Here is a 17,727-nt window from a genome sequence, read left to right as displayed (position 1 = left end):
ACAGAATATGAGAATAGTATTTTTTATGAAATTATATATCAGAAAAAGTAAGAGGAAGATGCCGAAGCTTAATACAGATTCATACTTTCCAAGCTGAAAGGTTCAACCAATGGGAAATTGGAATCTGCTTGTTCTTGTTGTATTTTGCCTTGTTATATTTTTATTTTTGGAGACCCAGTTTGAAAACTGGAGCTGTGGAACTGTGAATTCTAGTCCTCCTTTGGGCACAAAGTCAACTGGATGACCTTGAGCCACTTATTCTTTTTCAGCCCTAAGTAGAAGGCAGTGGCAAATCACTTCTGAAAATTTTGCAATAAAAATGTAGAGACTCATTTCAGGCAATCATAAAAGTCCAGTCTAACTCAAAGGCACTAACATTTTTATATCTTACCTTTCTTTCAAGATCTTAAAACAGCTTACATGGGGAACTCCATTTATCTTCACGAAAGCAAGCTTCTGCAGTATGTTGGGCTGAGACTGACAGACCTAAAATCACACAGTGAATTTCCCTTTTGTAAAAGTGGATTTGAGTCTGGATCTCAGTAGTTCTAATCCAACACTAACTATTACATTATAGTGACATTCCATTATTACTAATGGAAGTTAAAGCTGAATGAAATGCATTGATGAAGAGGAATTTGGTCAATATGTTGTTTCGGCAGATTATCAGTACTAAGCCAGGCTTCAGAAGGGTAGCTAATATTGACATTTCCATTTAACCAAGATACTAGAATCTCAAACATAAAGGAGTAGAATTAGATTATTGTGGCTATTTGCACATTGAAAACTTAGAATCAATTTTTCTAATGAAAGAGGTATTAAGGGTAGATTTTTCAGCCTTCTGAATTGTTTTTTTATAAGACTTAACATTGGTTCAGAAGCAATTAACACTTGGAATTTTATCTTCCTAGTCTGGTATTTTAGTTACGGTAGATTTATATTTTGTTGAGAATGGATATGGCCATTGGTTACTACTATAAAGGTGCATGTTAATGATCCTCTTGTCAAGGTTGTATTTCACTCTTGTCATATTCACAAGTAATGTTCGCCTTGTAAAAGGGTACTTCCAGTTACTGTATTTTCTTTGAAGTTGGTCACACAACCAAGTGAATGTACTTGTTTCTCCTTATCACCATGTTCTACAAAAAAGTAAAATATTTTGGTTCTTACTGAAAGCAAATGTCTCAAGCTGTCCTTGAGCTGCTATCTAGGCGTTTTCCTACCTTGTTAGAGATTTGTCTGTTTTCAGCAGTCTTCATGCCATCAGAAGACTTATTCTTTTTTCTTCCTAACCTACATATTTGCTTGTTAGATAAAGCAAATTACTAGAAAGATTTTGATAAAAAGTCAAGCACAAGACCCAAGTCCTCCTGTAGAAGACTTGATGACTTTTATGATTTATTCTCTGAGGCAGACCCACAGTTCAGGTTTTTCTCTCCCGGGCTACTTAAAAAAGCAGTTACTGACCTGAAATTGCTATGCAAGTTTTACTATTTATGACTAATTTAGCAAGATGGGACAATTAAAAATGATATCATTTCTTCTTCTATTAGAAGCTACATTTTATGTATCCACGATGCTTTTAAAAACTGCTTAAATTGATTCTGAGCAAACGTAGTATAAATATTTTATACCGTGCTTATATGATCAAGGAGGGACGCAGTGGCTCAGTGGGTTAGGATGCTAAGCTTGTCGATCAGAAGGTCGGCAGTTTGGCGGGTCGAATCCCGAGTGCCACGTAACAGAGTGAGCGCCTGTTACTTGTCCCAGCTTCTGCCAACCTAGCAGTTCGAAAGCACGTAAAAATGCAAGTAGAAAAATAGGGACCACTACAGCCTTCCGTGCACCTTTGGCGTCTAGTCATGGCGGCCACATGACCACGGAGACGTCCTCGGACAAGCGCTGGCTCTTTGGCTTTGAAACAGAGATGAGCACCAGCCCCTAGAGTCGGAAATGACTAGCACACATGTGCGGGGGAAACTTTACCTTTACCTTTTATATGATCAAGTTGTAGTTTAAGAAAAAAAAGTTGTGTAAAATGTATATGTATGAAAAAGCCTTAGAAATATATTGAGAAATGTAATGTAGATTCTTCCCATATATAAATAAATTTCAGGTTTACACATAGACTTGTAACAAATTATCATGATACTTCTATAACACATTCTATTACACATTCATCCTGATGGCAGCTTTAAACTGTGATGAAGAAATAGCTACTTTGGGGACAATCTTTTACACTTGAAATTATTACACAAATTATTACACAACTCTTAGTGATTCTAGGCCTTGTCACTTTGTTTGGTTATTATTTTTAAGGGAGAAATGAAGTGCACCCACAGGTGCATTCACAAAATATGAAAATGAAGAAAATCAAACTCATTTCACTTTCAGTTACTTAAAATACAGACTGAAAATTTCCATATTCCAGACTCTAGAATTCCAGTACTAGACCATCAGACTGGGAGATAAATCTTAAATAGAGAGATTGCTCAGTTACCTGAATTAAAAATAAATTACCGTATATACTTGAGTATAAGCCGACTCGAGTATAAGCCGAGACCCCAATTTCACCCCCAAAAACTGGGAAAAGTTGTTGACTCGAGTATAAGCCGATCCGCCATTCTGCAAGCCTCCGCCGCCGGCGGAGGCTGGATCCGCCATTTTGCAAGCCTGAATACACAGGAATACCCTGTGTGGCCGCGGCTCTCGGGGAAGCCCTGGCTGTCCGCTTCCTCACTCCACGCTGCCATTCGGGGCCCGCGCGTTCCCCGGGCAAATCGCGGCGCCCAGCAGGCGAGGAAACACGCCCGTTCCAGTCGCCCCCCCTTCCCTCAGGAGACGCGAAGCAAGTGACCGCCCGGAGCTTACCGAGGACTTGCGCGTGGTCTCCGTTCCTCCTGCCGACGTTTGGGGAGGTTTGGGCGCCTCCCCAAACCTCCCCAAACGTCGGCAGGTCTCCGTTCCTCCGTGCAGACCTGCCGACGTTTGGGGAGGTTTGGGCGCCTCCCCAAACCTCCCCAGGTCTCCGTTCCTCCGCGCAGACCTGCCGACGTTTGGGGAGGTTTGGGCGCTTCCCCAAACCTCCCCAGGTCTCCGTTCCTCCGCGCAGACCTGCCGACGTTTGGGGAGGTTTGCGCGCCTCCCCAAACCTCCCCAGGTCTCCGTTCCTCCTGCCGAAGTTTGGGGAGGTTTGGGCGCCTCCCCAAACCTCCCCAGGTCTCCGTTCCTCCTGCCGACGTTTGGGGAGGTTTGGGCGCCTCCCCAAACCTCCCCAGGTCTCCGTTCCTCCGCGCAGACCTGCCGAAGTTTGGGGAGGTTTGGGCGCCTCCCCAAACCTCCCCAGGTCTCCGTTCCTCCGCGCAGACCTGCCGATGTTTGGGGAGGTTTGGGCGCCTCCCCAAACCTCCCCAGGTCTCCGTTCCTCCTTCCGAAGTTTGGGGAGGTTTGGGCGCCTCCCCAAACCTCCCCAAACGTCGGCAGGTCTCCGTTCCTCCTGCCGACGTTTGGGGAGGTTTGGGCGCCTCCCCAAACCTCCCCAGGTCTCCGTTCCTCCTGCCGAAGTTTGGGGAGGTTTGGGCGCCTCCCCAAACCTCCCCAGGTCTCCGTTCCTCCGCGCAGACCTGCCGACGTTTGGGGAGGTTTGGGCGCCTCCCCAAACCTCCCCAAACGTCGGCAGGAGGAACGGAGACCTGGGGAGGTTTGGGGAGGCGCCCAAACCTCCCCAAACGTCGGCAGGAGGAACGGAGACCTGGGGAGGTTTGGGGAGGCGCCCAAACCTCCCCAAACGTCAGCAGGGCTGCGCGGAGGAACGGAGACCTGGGGAGGTTTGGGGAGGCGCCCAAACCTCCCCAAACGTCGGCAGGAGGAACGGAGACCTGGGGAGGTTTGGGGAGGCGCCCAAACCTCCCCAAACGTCTGCAGGAGGAACGGAGACCTGCCAACGTTTGGGGAGGTTTGGGGAGGCGCCCAAACCTCCCCAAACGTCGGCAGGTCTCCGTTCCTCTGCGCCCTGCCTGCCTGCTTCTTTCCGCTGCGGAAAGAAGCAGGCAGGCAGGGCGCGGAGGAACGGAGACCTGCCGAGGTTTGGGGAGGTGCGCGCGCACCTCCCCAAACCTCCCCAAACTTCGGCAGGTCTCGGACGGCGGTGGCTTGGGAGAGGTGCGCGCGATCCCGGAAGCACCAAAGCCTCGGCCGCGCACAAGTCCTCGGTAAGTTTTTTTGTTGACTGGAGTATAAGCCGAAGTGGAATTTTTCAGCCCAAAAAGTGGGCTGAAAAATTCGGCTCATACTCAAGTATATACGGTAATATACCGTATTCAAACTGTTGAGTCAAACAAGCAGAAGTTGCATTTCCAAATCAAAGGCAGGACCACAGTCTTGTTTTAAATGTTGTGGTATATTGCACTAAGCCATAATGAAGTTTGTTTTGTTTGGTTAAGAGTAATGGGTAGACCCGGCCACTGGTATGTTTATTCCTGTCATAAAGTACAATATGAGGCCTTTATACAATTTGGAAATGCTGTTACTTTGTGGTCCTGAAAACTCTTTTCCCTCTTTAATTGCAAAAAATTGGTAGCTCACTCTATTTTGAGGCAAAAAGTATGCAAGAACTGTAGTAGAAGCTTTACAATTACCCCCATCCCAATTCCAGGCAAAAAAATAATAATCCCGTTTCTACTCTCATTCAGAAAGCGGTTCTGCTTTCTTTATATAACTATCTTACTGCAGCTTTGCCTCAGAAGTTAATTAAGTGTTGTCCCCAGATAGCTATATGTTATGCATTCCTAGTTTATTTTCTAAGTTTATTTGCAATTCAGGCCACTTCAGCTAGCTTAACAAACCATGGTCTAGTGCAGTATGAAAACCCAGACATTAAACACCAACGTTAATATATTGTAAGGGATATAAATGTAATAATTAATAAAGCCATGTATCTTCAGAAACAACATACTGAAATATTTATCTACTACTTTAAAATAATGGAATAAATAATGAACAAAGATTTGTAACCAGATATGCGCACCAGCAAGGAAAACATTATAATCTGAGATCTTATTTTCCTCACTTGCTTACTTCTGCCATGAATCTCCTGTAACAAAGAGCCTCTATAGTTCTACTAGAATATAGAAACATGGAACAGTTCTGCAAATACTGCATACATCTTGTTTAGATTTCTATAGAAAGCAGTTTACCTGATACATAGTTTGACATTATTTTCCTTTTTCCTGTTCACATTTGCTAAAGCTATGTCATTTGATTATATGAAATGGCATACTAGCTTTGTGATTTATAATTTGGTTATGTTTAATCATATCAAGAGTCTAAAGGAAGTTGTCTTATTTGGGTGGGGTTTGGAGCCTTACTAACTAATTTATTTACTCTAGGACGAAGTAGCTCATCCGTGAACATATCTTGTAATGCCTCTAGTTATGTCCATATTTACACATACATTATTTCTTATTTAAATTTAGACCTGGATCATGATGATGATGTCCAAGCTTAATTTGCACTGTTGAGCTTTATTGACTGGCTGTTCCTATGTAAAGTTTGTTAATCCTTTGGGAATAGGTTGCTGATGTAAGAATTATTTTTCATTTGCAATAAAGGTAGTATAAATTATTACATGATGTAAATACTGCAATATGCTTGCTTGTTTCCCTACTTTAGTTCAAGCAATATTTTAGATGCTTTTAAAAAAAACATGTATTTAGTATTGATAAAAAACCATTGCAAATAAAGATGTTCTAATTCTGGTGGTGAATAATGAATGTGGAATATCAGACTGCAGCCAAATGTTCAAAAACAAAACTGTTCCCTTGTGTTGAGCAGACAAAACTGTTTATAGAACTCTGTACATTCAGAAAGCCCTTGATTTTTGACAGTACAGGTAATCCTTGAGTTACAACAGCAGTTGTAAAGCACAACATCATGTGACTGCATCGCTTAATGACAGCAATCCTGGCACTCCCAGTTGCTGTCATAACCCCAGCTTGTGTGGGTTGTTTATTTAGTTATATATTTATATACCGCCCTATTCCCTGAGGACTCAGGGCGGTTTACAGGGAATTAAAAATCCAAAATACAAAAATTAAAAACCCAATTAAAAAATATTAAATTAACCCTGTAGTCAGTTAAAAAACCCCAAATTAAAATTTCCTCCTCAGTCTGGGCCCGAGAGCTCGAAGAGCCAGGTCTTCAGGCCCCGGCGGAATGATTGGAGGTCGGGGGCAGTCCTCAGCTCCACCGGCAGCTGGTTCCAGAGGGCAGGCGCTCCCACCGAGAAGGCCCTATCCCTGGGTGTCACCCGCCGGCAATCTCTCACCGGCGGAACCCTGAGCAGACCCTCCCTGTGGGAGCGCACTGGGCGAATGGCGTTTGATGCCGGCAGCAGGTGTTCCCTCAAATAACCCGGACCCAGGCCATGTAGGGCTTTATAGGTGATAACCAGCACCTTGAATTTCACCCGGAGGGCAACCGGAAGCCAATGCAGCTCGCGGAGTAGAGGTGTTACATGGGAGTATCGGGAAACCCCCATTACAACTCGCGCGGCCGCATTCTGCACCAGTTGAAGCCTCCGAGTGGTCTTCAAGGGCAGCCCCATGTACAGAGCGTTACAGTAGTCCAAACGGGAGGTCACAAGCGCATGAGTGACTGTGCGTAGGGCGTCTCGGTCCAAATAGGGACGCAACTGGCGCACCAGGCGAACCTGTGCAAAAGCCCCCCTGGTCACGGCTCCTATATGATCTTCAAAATTGAGCCGTGAATCCAGGAGGACGCCCAAGTTGCGAGCCCTATCAACGGGGGGCAACACCTCACCCCCCATCGTTAGAGGTGGAATAACATGGTTAACCCGAGACGCCGATATGCACAGCCACTCAGTCTTGGCGGGATTGAGACGAAGCCTGTTTCTCCCCATCCAGACCTGAACCGCCTCCAGGCACCGGGACATCACGGAGAGGGCATCACTGGGTTGGTTCGGGGTGGAAAGAAAAAGTTGGGTATCATCAGCGTACTGGTGATACCCCACCCCAAAACCACGAATGATCTCGCCCAGCGGCTTCATGTAGATGTTGAACAGGAGAGGCGAGAGAACCGACCCCTGAGGAACTCCACAAATGAGAGACCTCGGGGCGGATCTCTGCCCTCCTGTCAACACCGACTGCGAGCGGCCCTGGAGGTAGGAGGAGAACCACCGTAGAACGGTGCCTCCCACTCCCAACCCCCTGAGACGCCGCAGCAGGATACCATGGTCGATGGTATCGAAAGCCGCTGAGAGATCTAATAGGACCAGGACAGAGGAGCAACCCCTGTCCCTAGCCCTCCAGAGATCATTCACCAGCGCGACCAATGCCGTCTCCGTGCTGTGTCCGGGCCTGAAACCCGATTGGTACGGGTCCAGATAATCAGTTTCCTCCAGGAACAGAGGGAGCTGATGCGCCACCACACTCTCAACAACCTTCGCCAGAAAGCGAAGGTTGGAGACTGGACGATAGTTGTTTAAAACAGCCGGGTCCAAAGCAGGCTTCTTGAGGAGGGGTCTCACCACCGCCTCCTTCAGGGCGGCAGGGAAGACACCCTCCTTCAAAGAAGCAGTTATTACTGCATGGAACCAGCCTCGTGTTCCCTCCCGAGCCGCATAAGCTAGCCAGGAGGGGCACGGATCCAACAAACAGGTGGTGGAGCTCAGTCTCCCCATGATCCTGTCCACATCATCAGGGGAAACAGGGTCGAACTCAGTCCAGATAACATGCTCAAGACCGCCTGATTCCTCCACATCTGACTCTGCCCAGTCAGAGTCCAGGCCGGTCCGGATCCGAGCGATTTTGTCCGCCAGATGATGACTAAACTCCTCGGCTCGTCCCTGCAAGGGATCCTCTCTCACCTCCTGGTTAAGGAGGGAGCGAGTCACCCTAAACAGGGCAGCTGGGCGATTATCTGCGGATGCGACAAGGGCGGCAAAGTAGTTAGACTTCGCCGTTCTTATCGCCGCAAGATAAGACCTTATAAAGGTTCTTAACTGCAATCGGTCGGATTCGGATCGGCTGGATCTCCAACCACTCTCTAGACCTCGTCTCCGTTTAGTGGGGGAAAAAGCAGCGGTAGGGTGCAGGTGCCATGGGAGAGGTGGAGGTGCTGCAGGCAGGCCCTAGAGAGCACGGGCAGGTCAGCAGAAGCTGCAGGGGGGGGCTGGCAGAGGCTCAGGTGGGACAGCAGAGTCTGCTGGGTGTGACCTCACGTGGGTCAGCAAAGGATTCAGGAGAGCAAGGTGGTGCTGCAGGCACACGTACACTATGGAGTGTGGATGGACGGGGTTGCTATGAAGTACCAGGAGAGAAAGCAGCGGGAGCAACTTGCTAGGGCAACTTGCAAACTACCCTGCTGGCTTTCCCATTGATTTTGCTTGTGGGAAGCTAGATGGGAAGATGGCAAATGGCAATCACACGATGTGGCTCGCTGCGATGTAATCGTGAGCCAAGCATCTGAGTGCGCAATCGCATGACTTGTGATGGCTGGAATTTCAAGGAATAGTCATTAAGCCCACTTTTTCAGTACTGCTGTAACTTTGACCTGTCGTTGAATGAATAGACTTAAGTCGAGGACTATCTGTAACCTTTTAGTGCTTGCAATTAAATTGTATTCATTTAAAAGCCATGTGTTAATAAGAAGTGTTTGAGAATCCAGAATTATTGAATCAGAATAGTGCAGACGGACTCGAGCTTTTACATTCTTCAGTTTACGTTATGTTAATAAACATTGAAGCAATGCCTCCTCTTCAATTGTTTTACACTTTGTTTTTTTTAAATAACCTGCCCAGTTTCCTAAGAAAATCAAAATGTTTTTGAGTGAACAAAGATGTATTCCTGTCAAAGCAAAATTGTATAGAACTGTGTCTAAAATACGGGCATTCTGCTAAAAGTGTGGGATTCCCTGTGAGGCTTAAAATAAGATGGAATTTCAGGCTATGGGCCATCTACCTCATTCGGATCAGTTCTTACTTCTCTAGTTTCTTCACTGCCTTCCAGCAAAACTACATAATGTAAGTGGAAAGGCCTGAAAGCAACAGGGGTTAACAAACGAATATCAAATGAAATATGAAAGCAGGCACAGAAGTTTCCTTTTCTAGCATTATCATGTAGTTTTTAAAAATTAATCTACCTTTCCTTATAATAAATCAAAATATCTTCTTGCTTTCTTCTGAATCTCATTTCATATTCTTGAGCTAGGGTAGGGCAGGCAGTTTGCAGAATGCCCTACTCAACACTGGCACCAAAGTAAATGCTCAGCGTTTACATTGCTGGCATCTTCTTTTCTGCACCTGCAAAATATACTCCTGAGCATTAGGAGGACAGTGAGAACTTCAACTGATAGAAATACTTGATGCCTTTCCTTACACTTCTCATACAGTGAAAGTTCCCACTTCTTTAGACTGTAGACTTATTAGTAATTAATGCAGAAAGTTTGTATAAACTATCTGCCTTTTCTTTATCTCTTGATTCTTTTGCTCTGATATCCATTTGACAGCATGCAGCTGCCACAAAGATGGTAATCTAATTTAACTCATTTGAAACAAGATCCAAGAATGTAGAAATTAAATTGAGTGTTTTGTTGCTCAACTCAACTGGTTTCCTTGTGGGAAGTAAAAGGCAAATGGAAATACACCAAATTGGGGAAGAAGTTTTGATTGCTAAGAAGAGAATAAATAATTTATTCACACCTGCCATATGTTTGCCCAGCTTTTTTGTGAATATATTTAAATTTCAAACTTAAAACAAGAAGGGCAGAATGATTTGGTGTGAATCTGTTGTGGGATTCAGTTGAGCTCTCTGGCTGTAACTCAAACCAGTCTCTTTCTCTTTGCAGATACCTGAAGGAATTCCGCACAGAGCAGTGTCCCCTGTTTGTGCAGCACAAATGTACTCAGCACAGGCCCTATACGTGTTTCCATTGGCACTTTGTTAACCAGCGTCGCCGCCGATCTATCCGCCGTCGGGATGGCACCTTTAACTACAGTCCTGACATTTACTGCACCAAATATGATGAGACCACAGGGATCTGCCCTGAAGGAGATGAGTAAGTTACTCAAGGCTGTCTCTTATTTGACCTGATGGAAAGTCCAGCCTGCATTAACAGAGGAAAATTCATCAATTCAGCTTTTAAAATCTTGCAGAAGAGCTTATCAAGAATATGGGAAAAGCTGTGATTCCTCCCAAAGTCAAGGCTTTATTTCAAAGTTTTGTGCTCTGGAGTAATTCTAGAAAAATTAATGAGATTTATCATAAAGTAATTGTTTAGAGGATTGTATCCTTATATACAGTAAAACCTCTGAAAGTTGACCACTCAAGAGACTAAATGAAAGTGGTCAACATATGGAACAACTATACTAATATGTATACATGCCTCATTTTATTGTATAGCTTTTATTATAGAATATCATACAGAAACATACATAATGAAAGTACAGGAAAATCATTCATACAATACTGTATTACACAAAATAAAAGTGTGATCATTTTTTCTGGAAAAAAAAAGTCAATTTTAGTCTGTTTCTCTCTATACCACTCAGCATACCTGGGCATTTTTCTGCGGAAAATGACTACCATGTTTTCGTGAAAGTAAGGCCTACACCAACAATAAGCCCTAGTTTGATTTTGGGGACTGGGCCTAATATAAGCCCTATCCCAAAAATAAGCCCTAGTTTTGGGGCGAAGCACACAACTAAAAATCAAGCTAGGGCAGGGATGGGGGTGTGGAGCTGCCCCACCTGCCCTGCACCCACTTACTTTATAGCCAGGCCTCTCCTTGCCAGGCCACGTCTTCTTCTGAGGTCTCTTTTGCAGCCAGGCCTATATTTCTCAGTCACAGGGCTTTCCGGAAGGCCTGTGCAGCCAAGAATTGAGCTATGGATTCAATCCATACCTCGGTTCTTCAAGACCTCAGCAGCCGAGTACCAAGGTATGGATTGAATCCATAGCTCGGTACTCAGCTGCTTAGGCCTTCTGGAAAGGCCTGACTGCAAAATGCAGCCCCGAATGCAGCTGCAGAACTTCAACCCCAGAAGAAGTGGACCAGCTGAGTCTGTTAGTGCCTACCCCGAAAATAAGACCTGGTGCCTCTTGGAGGGGAAAAAAAAAAGTCCGGTCTTATTTTCGGGGATACCCAGAATCTGCAATTTCTGTGTCCTCCTCACTTAATTCTTCTGTTTGTCAGTTGCTTCCAGCACTTTTCCATGGTGTTGTACCTCAGTCAATACTGATTGGAAAATTGCTTCTGGGTCAGGGTTTTGCTTCAGCAAACAGACCATAGGTTTGTGTTTTAGCAGTGACCCACTGCAGAAGCTAGGTTCAGTAATGCATTTTGAATGTTTTGATTATGCCTTGGTCAAACAGCTGAATTTTTGATGAAGTGTTTCGAGGAAAAAAATTCAGTTTCATGTTTGTAAGATGGTTCACTTTGGGATGGCTAGGACAATTGCCCACTACAAGGAGAATGGACCATTTCTTCTTCTTCATTTCTCAGTCCACTCCTTAAATAGAGCTTCTCTCCAGTTAAGCTAGCACACAGCAGAACTCTTAAAAAGTTCTTTAGAAAATTTTCCACTCCTACATTTGTCACCCCTCCCAATGAGGCTCCTGTCAGGCATCGCCTTGAAAAAGAGTCCACACTCGTCAGCGTTAAAGATGTCATCGTCTTTACTGCCGAATCAAAGTCAAAAATATTGTATTCTTTGATAATCGTCTTGAAAGAGATTCATTATTACCAATTCTGCATTTCACTTTTCTTGCCCTTGGTGCAGACCGGACTCAGCTGGTCAAGTTATAGAGAGTAATTTATCAAGGTCCAGATTGCCAAGATACAACTTACAGAGGTGGTCAATATAGGAAGATTGGCTTTCTATTGTGTACATATAGTGTGTGTCTGGTGTATGAAAATTAGGTTAACTTAGGGAGGTGGTCAATGTAACGAGGTGGTCAACTATCGAGGTTTTACTGCATGTCCTTAATTTACAAATGGAATTATTTTCAGAAGGAAAAATGCTGGATTTCTCAACCCTGTTGACTGTTCATCTAAAAGGATTTTGAATTTTTTTTTGTTAGAAAGCATGTTTGAGATTTTAAATTTCTGTGACCTCTTTCTTCCCCCCCCCCCCTTAGGTGTCCATTCCTGCATAGAACTACCGGTGATACAGAACGGAGATATCATCTGCGCTACTACAAAACTGGAATCTGCATCCATGAGACGGATTCAAAAGGGAATTGCACCAAGAATGGCCTTCATTGTGCTTTTGCTCATGGGCCACATGACCTACGTTCTCCAGTTTATGATATTAGGTTGGTAGGGAATAAATTCTGTGATATTTACTTGCTGAATCTAAATGGAAATCCTGGAATGTAAAATGCTAATCAATTGGAAGTTTGTCAACATTAGAAGATTGATTGCGTTAGATTTTTTTCTCTGTCTCTTTAAGAAAAGATGTTTAATCCAAGTATTCTAATAAAGGTGCTTTTTGGACTGTTATGCATTGAAAGGTGACTTTGGCCATTACTTTAGGTAAAGACCCTTATGAAAATGGCTATTGTGAATGGAATTAATACAAACCAAGGTGTGCCACATCACAGAATTTAGATAAAATCCAACCATTCCACTGACTATAGGTGTGATAGCAAGTTAGCTAGAGAGATATTGAGCCTCTTTCTGAGGCAAATACTTTTGTAGATGCCTGACAAGAATCAACTTTCAACCAAAAGAAAGTAAAAGCAATGGTGGATTTGTAAAAACAATGTAAGCAACCTAAAGTATATGTAATGGCCAAATTAGATAACTCATAGTAGGTGCTGGTCTGGGAGTTGTAGGGCTTTTCCCACACCCCTGGTGTGCTTTCCTCGCATTCTCGAGATGGGAAAGAACACATACAGATCAAGAAACCACTGCTTCCTTCTTGCTGCACCTTCAAAATGAGAGCAGCAAAGTTTCTGCCCTCATGAAGGGAGTTCTGTGGCTGTTGCGGACTGCTATAAAAAGCAGCTTGGAGGTAAGAGAGAGTGCAGGAAAGGGGAGTGGAGCAGAGAGGGCAGAGGAACTCTGTCTCTCTAGATTTTTTTCCTTTCCAAGAGGTCTTTACACCTACTGGAAGAGACATACTGTCTGCAGTTTTTCCTCTTCTCTTGGATACTGGAGAGGAGAAAAACTAAGCAGTGGAGGTTACTAGTAGGAATAGCAACTTCATGGAATATGTTACTACCTGAGCCTAAAAAAAGAAAAAAACAGCTTTGATTGCTTCGCCTGTTTTGTTTTCTCTTAACAGCCGAATTTAAAATGGCCATGGAGCTATAGACCTCTAAGGCAGAGGTCCCAAACCTTTTGGACACCAGGGACCAGTTATGTGGAGAGAGGTTTTTCCGTGGACCGGAGGGGGTGTGGTTTTGTGTGATGCCTGCATCCTGTGGATGGGGCTTTGCTCGTTTGTGCAGACCCGTTGCTGGCATGCCGCGGCCCGGTACTGGTCCACGGACCGGGGGTTGTGGACCCCTGCCCTAAGGCATGTGTAGGAAATTGTAATGTGTTTTCCATTGGAAAACATCATTTTTCCCCCCAGAACAACAGGTTCGCATTGAGAGAGAAGCTCCATGGTAAGAATATACAGTACACTCAACAAACAGCACACCATTTTGGCACTAGGTTGAGGCAGATGTGTAAATGAAGCCAAATTACCAAATAACCAAAGGGTTAAGCATTTCTCCCCCATGCATCTCTAATCTGTGAAGAAATGCTTAACCCTTTTTCATTCTCTTCATCCAACTGTTTCTTCCATGATGCAGCCAACAGACATCTGGGATCTGAGGGAGAGGAGATACCCAAGGGGAGAAAATAAAATCAGGGGAAACAGTTAAGAACTATAAGCTCTGCAAATCACACCCTTTTCCATTGAAATTTTGGTGATGGTGGGGTTTTTTTTCCCCCTGGGCTGCCTTTTATCCCAGCTTTTAGTAGGATTCTCAATATTATTAGAAAGATTTTTTTTTCAAAAAGCCGATAGGCACATATGTTTTTCTTTAAGTATCTGTACCTGCATATTGCTAATTTATCTATGTTCCCTAAGGGAGCTTCAGGCCATGGAAGCTTTGCAGAATGGTCAGACCACATCAGAAAGTGGCATAGAAGGTCAGTCTGCAGTTGCCGCTAGCCATGCTATGATAGAGAAAATACTCAGTGAAGAGCCAAGGTGGCAAGGTAAGTTCCTTGGGGTTTGACACAGAACTGAATCCAATTAGGCTTAAAAAAAGCAGCCTTGCATAGAAATAAGTGTGCTTAGGATTTTAATTAATTAATCATACTTATATTCACAGACACAACTTACGTTTTGGGAAACTACAAAACAGAACAATGTAAGAAGCCCCCACGCCTCTGTCGCCAAGGTTATGCCTGCCCTTATTATCATAATAGCAAAGATAGAAGAAGGAGCCCTAGAAAACACAAATACAGGTACAGTGCTTCAAAACCTGGTTCTAAAGGGCCAAGACTTGACGTTTCCTTCGTTTGGATAGTAACTTTACTCTAATCTCAGTGTAATAAATACATCAATCATGGTGGGAAGATAGTATTTCACATTAAGTAGTTAATTCACGAGATCAGAATTACATCGGTGTAAATGCTACCATAAGTAAGGGTTAGGGTGCGTGTGCTTTAAGCCTGTTGCGCTCTATTACGATGTCAGCATGAAAAAGAAAATACCGTATATACTTGAGTATAAGCCGAATTTTTCAGCCCACTTTTTGGGCTGAAAAATTCCACTTTGGCTTATACTCCAGTCAACAAAAAAAACTTACCGAGGACTTGTGCGCGGCCGAGGCTTTGGTGCTTCCGGGATCGCGCGCACCTCTCCCAAGCCACCGCCGTCCGGAGACCTGACGAAGTTTGGGGAGGTGCGCGCGCAAACCTCCCCAAACGTCGGCAGGTCTCCGGACCTCCGCACCCTGCCTGCCTGCTTCTTTCCGCAGCGGAAAGAAGCAGCCTGCCTGCTTCTTTCCGCTGCGGAAAGAAGCAGCCTTGCAGAGCGCGGATCCAGCCTCCGCCGGTGGCGGAGGCTTGCAGAACGGCGGATCGGCTTATACTTGAGTCAACAATTTTTCCCAGTTTTTGGGGGTGAAATTGGGGGTCTCGGCTTATACTCGAGTCGGCTTATACTCAAGTATATACGGTAATCCTTGTTGCAAAATAAGTTTGCATATAAGTTGGTGGCTTTCTGTAGTATGAGGGGATTTCTCATATTGTAGTTTTCAGCCTATTGCCACATTGACTCAGCCTTCCATCCTTCGGAGGTAGGTAAAATGAGGACCCAGATTGTTGGGGGCAATTAAGCTGACTTTGTAATAATGCCACTTGGGGGGGGTGTGAAAGCCCTAATAAGCAGGCATATACATAGAATGAAGGCTACTGCTAAGCTTGTAAGCCACCCTGAGTCTTCGGAGAAGGGCGGGATATAAATGGAATTTTTTTTTAAAAAAATGGAGTTATATTCTAAGAATTAATCAGGGAATACTTACTGAGATGCAGCTGTTCTGTTATGATGTTCAGAATATTGTTTCCTCATGAATACTGGAAACCGAATGGCCTCAGAGTGAAGACTTTTTGAAGCAGCACCTTTCTGAGAAGTGTATTTCAAGAAAAAACATATTTTCTAATCATATGCTGATTAGCAGTTATTTATCTCCTCTGCTTATGTTCCTGCTGCCACAAGCTTTCCTTTTCTAAACGTTAAGCACTATAATCTACTTGTCCTTGACCAATTTGAATTAAATAGAAGTGATTTGTATTAGCGTTGTTTGATAAAATGCAATTTGTCCTTCTTGAGGAAGACTAGCAAACATTAAAGGTACTCAGTGTCAGAAATTAAGCTATACAACTATTGTAGATACGGTTTCTCTGTTTGGCTCAAAAATTATATGACTTTCTAACTCGTTCTTTTTCTACTTATCGCTACAGATCCTCCCCATGCCCTAGCGTGAAACATGGAGATGAGTGGGGAGATCCTAGTAAGTGTGACAATGGAGATGCATGCCAGTACTGTCACACCCGCACAGAGCAACAGTTTCACCCAGAGGTAAAGACTCTTCCTTGTTGGTCATCTACATAGATAAATGCAGAGATGACACAATTTACTGAAGATGATAAACTACACAATACTCAGGCTAATTACTGTTTTGGTTGTCTCGGAAGATGATTTACACCAGAAACTAGTTGAGGGAATACATCTGTCTGTCTTCTTGATGGCTTTGGATAGCACCTGGCAAAATTGGGCCTTGGAAACACTGCTCTGCAGCAGTTTTGGTCCTTCTTGCCAGAAGGTGCAGCGGGGGGGAACTATGGGTTGACCTCCTAGGATGCTGGTGTATAGTGCCCCATAGGACTTGGCTTGTCCTCCTGTGCTGTTTAAAGCTACACGAAACTCCAGAAGGAACTCATCACAGCAGGAATGTGTGGATGACAACTTGCTCCACTGATGACAACCTGCTCAATTGCTCTCTACCTTCTAATTCCAAGATGCAGTCGGTCTCTTTGAAGTTTGCTCATTTTGATAATAGACTGCATGATGACAGAGAACAAACTGAAGTTAAATCCAGAAGACGGAGGCGCTCTTAATAAGGAAACACTTTGGTTAAGGAGAAGAAAGCTAGACTCCGAGACTGAGGTGTTCTGTAACCTCATGAAGATACAGAGGCTTTACTGTCAGGGAAAAGTTTTCTCTTGTGTGCTTCCCAGGCTATGAAATGAGGCCCCCTACAATGAGTTGGGTTTTGATTTTAATTTTGTTCTGTTTTATATATGAATGTTTTATTGTGTGTTTGGAATTATAATGTATAGATGCAATAATATATAAAATGCAAATCTAGTGCATCTTGTTTACAAGCCTTTCTGTTGTTTAGAGATTGTGAAATTGCTTAGAAACTCACTAGAAAGATTTAAGATTGGGCTTTCTGATCAGGGGGCTTCTGAAATGTACTAGAGGATTCCAAGTTAAGGAGGACAAGGCAGATTGAAGCAAAGTTTGGCTGATGGAAAACAGCTTTCCAAAGGCCACAAAATTCCAGCAATTGAAAACAAAGTTTGTGGTGTGAAATGTCTCACAAGGAGTCAAAAAATAATCCGCTCAGCTGTCCCGGAAGGAAGATGGCATGGGATCATAGTGACGTATAGGAACTGTGCCAAAGCCATATGTGGAAGTGCCAGGAGGATGTGGCTAGCAATTGGTGGGGCAGTGCCTCTGGATTGATTTCCATGTAGTTGAAACGTTTTCTTCCGAATTACTTCTTTTGCTGAAAATGCATTGCCTAAACTGAAGTAGGGTTCCTGGATAGCTCCATTTGATGGGAGAATCTTTGAGTAAATTGCAAAGATAATTAATACTACAGTCCTATATGCACATTTAAGGGTAAGCCGTTAGAGGTTCTGTGTGAATAAGAATAGATTATGCTATAATTCTGCCCATTTGTTATGTATATGTGTGCCTCACTGGAAATAGTTCTTTAAAGATCTAAAGTACAATTCTGCAGATATTAATTCCAAGCATAGGCTGAGGTTCAGGATTAGATGCAGCCCTCAGTCCACCGGAATCCTCGAATTTCTATTTTTAGAATGATTTTTTTTTTTGCCTCCAAATTAGTCTTTGGTTCCTGGAGACTGCCTGGATAAATCCCTGCAATTTTCCTAGCAATATTTTTAGAAGTA

At 43.9% G+C, this 17,727-nt stretch overlaps 1 protein-coding gene across 3 annotated transcripts in view; it reads left to right on the top strand.

The window, feature by feature from the left end:
- The window catches only part of UNK (unk zinc finger), a 90,191-nt gene that overhangs the window by 24,086 nt on the left and 48,378 nt on the right, over nucleotides 1–17,727 (top strand). For all 3 annotated transcript variants that reach the window (XM_083353914.1, XM_083353913.1, XM_083353912.1), the window contains exons 2-6: nucleotides 9,865–10,074; nucleotides 12,156–12,332; nucleotides 14,102–14,232; nucleotides 14,349–14,484; nucleotides 15,985–16,102. In XM_083353914.1, the coding sequence (XP_083210040.1) occupies nucleotides 9,865–10,074; nucleotides 12,156–12,332; nucleotides 14,102–14,232; nucleotides 14,349–14,484; nucleotides 15,985–16,102 (772 nt within the window). The remainder of the gene's footprint in view (nucleotides 1–9,864; nucleotides 10,075–12,155; nucleotides 12,333–14,101; nucleotides 14,233–14,348; nucleotides 14,485–15,984; nucleotides 16,103–17,727) is intronic.

The sequence above is a fragment of the Vipera ursinii genome (genome assembly GCF_947247035.1).
Source record: "Vipera ursinii genome assembly, chromosome: 2".
In the NCBI taxonomy this organism is placed as follows: Eukaryota; Metazoa; Chordata; class Lepidosauria; order Squamata; family Viperidae; genus Vipera; species Vipera ursinii.
Note: the sequence above shows the minus strand (reverse complement) of the source record. Positions and strands in the feature narration are given on the sequence as shown.